This window comes from Hippocampus bargibanti, linkage group LG04, assembly GCF_051943395.1.
Source record: "Hippocampus bargibanti isolate YZ-2025 linkage group LG04, ASM5194339v1, whole genome shotgun sequence".
In the NCBI taxonomy this organism is placed as follows: domain Eukaryota; kingdom Metazoa; phylum Chordata; class Actinopteri; order Syngnathiformes; family Syngnathidae; genus Hippocampus; species Hippocampus bargibanti.
In genome coordinates, this window is record NC_142737.1 from 28,183,055 (window position 1) to 28,193,048 (window position 9,994).

Below are 9,994 nucleotides of genomic sequence, written 5' to 3' on the forward strand. Positions count from 1 at the left end.
TTTCAGTGCCCATTCGTTGTGATTCTATGCTACTGATTTCGCGCCACTTGATGGCGACATTGTCCTCGGTGTACATAAAAGTGATGGGATTTGCGGCTCTTTACAGAGAGCCGGTTGTTTTGTCTCGGCTCACTAAAAAGATCCATCTCTTTTGGCTCCCAAATGGCTCCTCAGTTTGTTTGTTTGTTTGTTTTTTTTTGTTGCTTAAATTATTCAACAACCAAAAATCATGTAAAGTTATGTGAAAAACGAATTACTCATGTAAAAAATACACTATATCAAATATTTGTATTTGTATGGCTTGATTTACAGTTGCACCGAATTAGTGGATGATAATTTACTTTTCATATTAATAATGCTATCATACTACCTACTAAAAAAGTAGAATAATTGAATAATATTAACAGCATAATGTGATAACATTTGTCCTACGCTAACGCCCCTCCCCCTTCTCCTCACTGCTGTGTGTCTGTAATTCTCCCCTCCCTCCTCTACCACGGATAACGACCAATCACGTGCGGCTTGAAACAAAGACCGGGGGTGGGAAATAGAGGACAAAAAAGTCGGCTTCCATTTACGGTTCCTTGTTAGTCACCGGCTCTCTTCGTTCACTTCAGAGGCTGTAAGTACCGGCTTGTTCGCGAACGACACATCACTGGTACATACTCTACATCTACACGATCCCATTTCATTTACAGTTTCACCGAGGAAAACGAGAACTGCGATTAATGTTCGGGTAATTTTATCTAATAATGATCTATATTTCCCGCATACTAAGTGGTTAAACTGTGCAAATATTACTCGCAGAAAACCCCAAGTGAAATTCGCCGATTGATATTTTGCTTGCAAACTCGTTTATACTCATTATAAGTGGATGTGTTTACACTTTTTTTACACGATGTAAATAGGGCGTTCGTGTCTTTTTTTAAGTACATATGTGTTTGGAAAATAATAAGTTATTTTAACAACATTCCTACTGAAAACAGATTTTAAAATGGCCTCAGTCTGTTCAGTAAATAGCATTTTTTTCTGGATAAATACTAAAACAGTTATAACTTGAAAATTTACAAATTTCTGGCAAACGTCCTAGTGCAATTCGCGAGTTTAAGTTTAACCTAAATTGTTGAATCTTAAGATTCAAACTTTAATAACTCTGACTTTCATTCGATCCTAGCTTGGCCAAAACAAACATACGAATCAAACCTCTGAAGATGGAGGACACTGATTCGCCGTGCGACCCCTTGAAGGGAAAAGCCGAAAGGAAAGAAGATATGTCTATAGTCACTTAATCAATCCATATCCATCATCCAAAGTTAAATGCGTTAAAAGGCAGTACATTATTGTCACCACCTGATATGGACATAGTCTCGGTGCATCGAAATTGAGATTTCACTGAGATGATGTAGAAAAACTGAACTATATCAGTAACTAGTTTCATTTGAGCGTGTAAACATGTTTTTGGAGTCATTCATCTTAAAATCTGTTTCACCGTCATTTGCTCAAAATGGATTTTCAACTTTCACTCTGTTTCCTTGGAAAATGATTTTTTTTTATCAGTATTATCATTTCTACAAGGGGAAAAGATCAAACATTTACATGAAAGGGCCTGCAATGTCTGAACCAAGTCAGGAGGAGGAGAGTGGCTGCCTTTCCAGCAGCTCATGTATTTTGTTTTTCTACTTTCATTCATTTCATCACTTTGCAGCTGTGAAATGTAAATTTCTCCACTGCGAGACGAATAAAGGCAAATCCAATCAAATCCAATTTAATCAAATCCACTTTCTATTGAATTTATGCATATAATGGTTATAGAGAGCTAAGTATGGTCATCGGTCCCTGAGTTCCAAAATCCTTCATTTGCGCCCACATTTAAGAGCAAATAGCAAAGTGTTCTGGGACGTTCATGAATTTTATTTCCGCAAAGGTTGCTCCAGATCAGCAAGTCACCAAGGTCCATCATCTCACAATTATCACTGCCATTCATTCAAGTGGCTGACATTCTGCAAGGAGCATGACTACAAAAGCAAGGTAGATAATTGTAATTGTCAGTCAATTGTTTGGTTCATTTCAGTTTTTTTTTAAATGGGGTTAAGAAATATGACACGTGATTGTATTATGAGTCATGTCATGTCTCAAGATCCAAGGAGCGATCTGCCATTTCTTAAAAGAATATTAAAAAAAATATTAGTTTTTTTTTAGATCAATTCAAGTGACTGCAAAGAAAGGAGCTAGATCTAGTAAGCAAATCGTCCCAGCACCAAAGAAATCTTTAACAGGTACACTATGTTATTGACTGCTTCTTTATTTCCTTTGTTCAATGTGATTTGAAAATTGCTGAAAGTCATTATTTGCTTTATGAGTTTTCTGTCCTAACCATTGATACTACATGCACAGAGACAATGCTGACACTCAAAGTTGTGAACCAAAGGAATCGCTTTGGTGAAAGTCTTCTCCATAATGCCGTACTTAAGGGTGATATTCAACTGCTGAAAGACATCCTGAAGCTTAGACCAAATGTCAACATGACTGACTGTACAGGTAAAATGGAGTGTAAGCTCAGACTGTTAAAAGCAGTCCATTTTATTATTTTATCTCGGTCATGGTGAAACAGTCCCTTTCTCGCTTCTAGGACGAACAGCCCTGCATGAAGCTGCTCTCCGCAATCAGTATGAGGCTTGTTGTTGTCTGATTAATGCTGGCGCTCTGGTCAACTTTGCAACACAAAAGAAAGTTACAGCTTTGCAAGAGGCCATGACATTTGGCAACAAAAGGGTACCTCAAAATACTACATCGCCAAAGTAACACTTAAAACGAACTTTTGTTTGTCATTTCCTGTAAACAGCTAATTTTGTTTGACGACAGATAGTGCAGCTCCTCCTGAAACACGGCGCACAGTCACCACAGAAAACCAACAGGAAAAAGACTGCATCTGGCAGTAATGAAAAGCGCAGTACTGAAAAGTGTCCTCGTCAAGTGAAGGTGGCTAAAACAATAACTGAAGGCAAGCCACCTTTTGACAATGGAGGAGAGATAGAAGGTATGATTTCAGCTTTTGTTTTGTTTCATTTTAATTGTTTAATGGCCACAGTTCAGATTAAGAGCATTGTAATATTATGTAAGAATCAAGCGACGTGGCTGCACATGTACTGATATTCACCAAGTGTCAGCTGAGTACATCATCATACATCACAAATTGTGTAATTTTAAAGTAGGGTGTGTTTTTTGTTGAGTAACAACAGACCAACAGACCGATCGACTTTAAAGCCACAGCCAAACATGAATTATTCCTTCCCTAAAAGTAAGGTTTCAGAGTTGCACAGATGAACGATGTGACAAAGTATTGTGGTTGCACTGATCCATTGATTGGGTGGATGGATGGATGGATGGATGGATGGATGGACGATGGATGGACGGACAGACAGACAAATAGATAAGAGTATTCATCATGGCCTTGGCTGTTTTAAATTAAACATATTTGAAAATATATCCACAAGTGTCAAAACATTAGAGAAAACATTGCTTCAAAGTCTTTCAGTTTTTTTCAATGTTTATGATTTAATTGTTTAAGTGTTTCTTCATTGTGCTTGCAGGAGAGAATACCAAACAACACGAAGATGTGGGAACGGAAATTGGAAGAGATGTGCAGCGTAACAATGTGAGTAGACGCACTAACACACTGTGAAGAACAGTATTATTAATGAACAAATGTTTTTTTAAAGTGATGTCAGTAATTTTGTGGGACAAATACATTTTTTTAGCTTTATTGAAAGTCGACTCTTCGGGCCCTATCTTAGGAGACTGGTACCTGTGCACTGCACAAAAAATGTTGTAAAATTCATGTTTTAAAGCACAAGTCTTGTATAGCATGTTTGAAGCCGTGTTGCGCCTTTCAGGGTTTCTCTTCACATGAAGCGACCTGCACTTGAGGAATCTTAAGATTTAGTGAAAGATGTAGTGTGTGCTCTGCATAAAAATGGGCACATTCCTTTTTTCAAGATCCAGCAATGACATTCGTCGTTCAGTGTGTTTGTGAATATGGTTGACCTGCTTCACCTTAATGGGTAATACTTCTGCGCATTCCGGTACATCTCACAATTTGATGATAGAAAATTCACTACATTTTTGACTGGCTAAAAGGTGGTCTATGTTCTCAGTGCAGATTCTTAAATGTAATTTTTGTTCATTTACTCGGGGTGCAGGCAGACAGTTTGTCGCTCTGCAAATGTACACCATGTACCTCATGGGGCAGGCCCTCTGAATTCTTGTCATAATCAGTCAATAGTAGGAAATATAATCCTTCTCATGTTAAAAATATTTTGGTATCCTACTCCTGATTTGGGCTCGGTGGTGAGGACATGTGTCACACCTGGACACACTCAACTGTTTATAGAGCATCTTCAAACAGACAAAGCTGCATACAAAGTGAAGAACGATCAAATACAGTACAAACAATAAAATAATCACACAGATAGTAGAATATGGAGGTGTAAGATTCCAATTATAATAAATAAAAATAATACATTTCGGGCCCTTATGGGTTTTCTCCGGCTCCTCTGGTTTCCCCTCACATTACAAAAACATGCATGCAGGTTGATTGAACACTCTAAATTGTCCCTAGGTGTGAATGTAAGTATGGATGGTTGCTATGATAGGTCCCTGCTCTCAGGTTGGGGGGAACAGACGACTACTCCCTGCCACTCCAGTGATTGTTCCTATTGTTCTGACTAACGACTGGCCTGAATGCCCCACTTCCACCGGTATCACCTCATCAGTATTCCTAATCCTATTTTGCCTAAGTAGGCTGTTGTACGAACGATCCAAATTGAACCTCACCCCACCAAACCGGTTTAATGAAGGATTTAGTTGTTTTCTGAAAATTGCTTCTTTCACTCCCCTTTCAACCCATCTATTTTCCTTCGCTAAGATTTTAACCTCATTGTCGTCAAATGAGTGGTTGCTAGCTTTTAAGTGCATATGTACTGCCGATTGAGGCCCACTAGTATTATCCCTGCGATGTTGATAAAGTCTTTTTTTGAGAATTTGTTTAGTGTCCCCAATGTCGAATGCCAAAGAGTACGAGTGAGTTTTGAGTTTTAAAGATGAGCAGCGAGGGGGCTTGCCGAATGTTCAGTAGCAGGTCATTCCAGAGAGTGGGACCAGCAACGGAAAAGGTTCGATCCCCTCTGAGCCACCGATTAGTTTTTGGCACATCTAATAATGTCTGGCCAGCAGACCTGAGGTGTCGGGAAGGTGTGTAGAGGTGGATGAGCTTGGAGGGGTAAGGAGGAGCGAGGCCATTTGAAGATTTGAAGACAAATAATAACATATTGAATAGAACTCTAAAATGTATAGGGAGCCACTGAAGGAATGCCAGAGTAGGAGTTATGAGCTCCCTCCTACGAGTACCATTCAATATTTCTATTTAAACAAACTTTTTCCTTGTCGAAACTTTAATCTGCTTTTTGTCACACCACAATGCGGCGGATCACCCAGCCAGGAATCATGTGATCCCCCAAATTCCATAACAGAGTAAACAAGACTTAACCAGCCATCAAAGTGAGAATGTACAAATTTTCACACCAAGCACACATATAGTCAGTCTCACTTATGTCGCCAAATTGTCGTTTGCCCCACTGTGGCGGGTATAACAGAAAACTGACTGCCGCTGCTCACCCACAGAAGAACTTATCCTGTGACTGTAAAGTGACCTTGAGAGTTTTGAAAAGTGCTTATAAATGAAATGTATTATTATCAAAACACCCTTGGACCGGCCAGCGAGGCACAAAATGGTCTGCTAAATTCCCAACACCAGTAAACTGAACTTGGCTTGAAATGAAAATGTACCAGGTTTTATATCGAGTGCACAGACGCCCCTCTGTGAAAATTGGGCCCTATATGCCAAAGATGTACCTGACTTGTGAACTTTTTTAATTAATTTGATAGGAAGATGTCCAACATAGAGATTATCAACCAAAGCACAAGACTGCAGCTCCCAAAAACAACCAGAAGAATGTATTGACAATGGGTAATTATAAAATTAAGTTCTTGATTTGTAGTGCTTTGGACAAATAATACAGTAATTAGTTGCAACACATATACTGTATGAATTGCATGTCTCCCTCATTAGCACCTTCACAACGCACCAAGCTTTTTCATCCAGTAAACCTGCTGTTTTTGAGCCGGGGCGATACTAGCTTGTCTCAGGATTTTCCAGCAGAAGAAGACACTGACAGTGACCAAACTGTTGACTATATTGGAGAGAGTTCTGATGAGTCAATGGACTGGGCCATTCAACCTACACAAGAATTTCACTAGTCTTCAAGAATTGTAGACGCATCCGATTTGCAAACATTTCTCCAGACATTTAATGAGCAAGTTAGCTCATTAAAGTCTCAACACCCTTAAGCATATGTATTGCAAGAGGTTAATGGTTTAGCAAATCACAAAGCATTAAATAAGGTTCTGCAATGTACTGTAATAACTTTGTTGCGAGAGGTTTTATTGTTGCTGTATTATATTCGTTTTCTTTAAGAATATGTTGAAGGCAGAAAATTAAACCATATCTTACAGCAATGAAGTGGTGCATGTAATTATTTAAACACAGTAAAACAATCCACACAAAGGTTTAAGCATAAAAATGAAGAATTAACAAAATGTTTGGCAAATACCGGTAATTTTCAACAATCACCTCTGTAATTGTAGTTTCAGGTACATTGTGATTCTTGCAGTCCACTAAATAAAAATATTTCAGCTCAATTTAAGTTATTTTTTTGTATTCCAGAGTCTAAAATACAGGAGGAAACTCCATCCACATTTGACCCAGTCAACAGTATTTGTTGTACCATTGGGTGAGTGTGATGTTTCATTGGCTACATTTCCAAGTAGTTATTAATTCAGTAGGATATCTTGTGAGGCAGTATTTTCAGAGAATGTATCAAATGAAACATATATACTATCAGGTTCAGAGACACTTCACAGATGCTGAAATGGTCTTTTTACCAAATTTTTGTGCAGATCTTGGTGGGAAGTTGGGAATATTAGTTTACCGATCAGTTGTTCATCATTCCTCAAAAGCATTTTCTTGTGACTGTTTTTGGGACAAATAGATCAACATCACATGCCATTCATTGAATCAATAGAAAGAATAACAGACCCAATTGACAAAAAAACAGCATATTCAATCATCACACAGTTAGCATGTTCACTGGACCCAAGAAGGTTTTTGACGCGATAATCTAATCACAAATAATTATTAAATAAACACAGGAAATTTGGTGTAAGAGACATTGGAATACGTCTGTGTAAGCTCTCAGTCGTACAGGAGTGGTCCATCGATGAGAAGGTTTCTTCAGCCGTCATCTGTACAAAAGTGAAGGTTTCGGACGTTTCGCCTCCTATCCAAGAGGCTTCGTCAGCGAACTAAAGTCTGACTGGTCGTATCGGCCCCATTTATATATCCCTAATGTCCAGACATGGTGGCGCCGGACACAGCTATGATAGGTCCCTACTCTCAGGTTGGGGGGGCAGGGGACCCCTCCCTGTGGCCCCACTGATTGTTCCTACATTCCAAACTAACGACTGGCCTATTACCCCCACTCCCCCCGGTATCACCTCATCAGCATAACGACCCTCATCAGCATTGCGAAAGTTGCCTAACCTGTTTTGCCTAAGCAGGCTATTGTATGAACGATCCAAATTGAACCTCACCCCACTAGACCGGTTTAATGATGGATTTTGTTGTTTTATAAGAATCGCTTCTTTTACCCCCCTTTCAAACCATCTATGTTCTTTCGCTAAGATTTTAACCTCATTGTCGTCAAATGAGTGGTTGCTAGCTTTTAGGTGCAAATGTACTGCCGATTGAGGCCCACTAGTATTATCCCTGCGATGTTGATAAAGTCTTTTTTTGAGAATTTGTTGAGTCTCCCCAATGTACTGCTCTTTACAAGTTTCATTCTTACAATGTATGGAATAAACTACATTACTTTGTTTTTCATTTGGTAGCCTATCTTTTGGATGCACTAATTTTTGCCTTAACGTGTTTATCGGTTTGAAATAAGTAGGAATTTTATGTTGCCAAAGGACTCTTTTTTTAATTTTTCAGAAACTCCTGCAATGTACGGTACTGTTACTCCTCTCCTTTTTGAATCTTGAGAATTATTGGTTTCGTTCGCTATTCTTTCTTTCTGACATTTGTTGAATGACCACTGAGGGTACCCACAGTTAGTGAGTGCTCTCCTGATATGTTTTGACTCCTTTTCTCTACCTTCAGTGCTAGTTGGTATTAGTTTATGTTGTAAAGGGTGGTTAGAGTCAAAAAGTAAGTATTGGTCAGTGTGCGTAGCCTTCCTAAAGACTTCTGTTTTTAGCGCTCTGTCCTCTTTTATAATTACTTTACAATCCAAGAAGGCTAGTTGGTTCTCTTGAATGTCCTCACGAGTAAATTTAATGTTGAAGTCTACAGAGTTCAGGTGATCCCCCAACCTGAGAGTAGGGACCTATCATAGCTGTGTCCGGCGCCACCATGTCTGGACATTAGGGATATATAAATGGGGCAGATACGACCAGTCAGACTTTAGTTCGCTGACGAAGCCTCTTGGATAGGTGGCGAAACGTCCGAAGCCTTCACTTTTGTACAGATGACGGCTGAAGAAACATTCTCATCGAGAGACATTGGAATACACTGGATCATGAGTTATTTGGATGGATATCACCAGATTGTAAAGCAGGGAAAGTACTGTAGTGTACTGTACAGTACGTATATGTAACTCAAAAGTTGTACATTGCTTGTGGTGTCCCCCAGGGGTCAGTGTTGGGGCTAAATTGTTTTATCATGTACATTAATCAAATACAGAATGCCAAGTATCAACGCTGCTGTCATTGTTACTTTTTTACAGCTGACACATTTTGTTTGTTTGTTTTTTGCTCTGGCAAAAAAAGGAAATAAATACTACTTGAACTCAATGAAGAATTGGACACATTGGAATTATGGTTTGATATGATCTTTAAAACACAGCAATACAAATGTTATTTGGCACGTATGGTATAAATACAAAGGTGCAGTTAGGAATAGATAAGTTTGCCTTTGATAGGATATACATGTGAAAAAAGAAAAAAAACTGGACACTTGTAAATATGGGTTGTTGCAATATATCAATGCATTTCTTGATTCTGCACTATGTACAGTTTTTCTTATGGAACGGTTTTGCACATTTACATCTGCACAGTATACAGTTGACACTTTATTTTGTTATGCTTAGAATATCTTGTTTTCTATCCTTTCACCCCCACCCCTACCCCACCCCTTTTCAATTGCTGCTGTGGACTGCAAATTTCCCCATTGTGGGACGAATAAAGGTATTCTGATTATGATTCTGATTCTGATATGCAAACAAATTCCTCAGGATGACAAAGTTATCTGCAAACCACACATTACCTACATGGAGTTCAAAATATCTGGAAGTATAGCAATCATCAATAAAACAAAGAAGGTTCTGAATCATAAGTCACTCGACACACTCTACTGTTCTATAGCCTTGCCATACATTCAATAATGTCCGGAGGGATACATCTGTACTGTCTTCACATTTATTTAGTATATTATTTTGTGTGTGTGTGTGTGTGTGTGTGTGTGTGTGTGTGTGTGTGTGTGTGTGTGTGTGTGTGTGTGTGTGTGTGTGTGTGTGTGTGTGTGCGTGCGTGCGTGTGTGGTGCCTCGACTGGGATTACCACCTTATTGTGGTGAGGCACTTTGTATGTCTCCATGACCCCAAAAGCTATGTCGGCTGTAGTCTTGTACTCCTGGCAGGGGCCAGACCTGCCGAACAGGTCAACGGGTAGAGGCCAGACAAGGAGTGATCCCAAACCCGCTCTTGGGGGTAGGCTTAGGTGGTGTCCAACAGATGAGACCACCGGCAGCCCCTTGCAACCGCACTCACCTGAAGGTTGTCGAGAGTCTTCACTCATGCCACTGGAATACAGTGAGTGTGACCAA

The 9,994-nt window shown here is 39.3% G+C and overlaps 1 protein-coding gene across 1 annotated transcript; it reads left to right on the forward strand.

Annotated features, from left to right (window-relative positions):
• Window positions 1–666: 666 nt before the first annotated feature.
• LOC148899613 (uncharacterized) lies at window positions 667–6,767 on the forward strand. The gene is made up of 9 exons (XM_088995561.1): window positions 667–736; window positions 1,925–2,028; window positions 2,200–2,276; window positions 2,395–2,538; window positions 2,630–2,772; window positions 2,863–3,037; window positions 3,591–3,655; window positions 5,944–6,025; window positions 6,128–6,767. Exons 2-9 carry the CDS (start codon window positions 2,012–2,014, stop codon window positions 6,313–6,315), a joined length of 891 nt encoding a protein of 296 aa, XP_088851687.1. The 5' UTR covers window positions 667–736; window positions 1,925–2,011; the 3' UTR covers window positions 6,316–6,767.
• The last annotated feature ends 3,227 nt before the right edge of the window (window positions 6,768–9,994 follow it).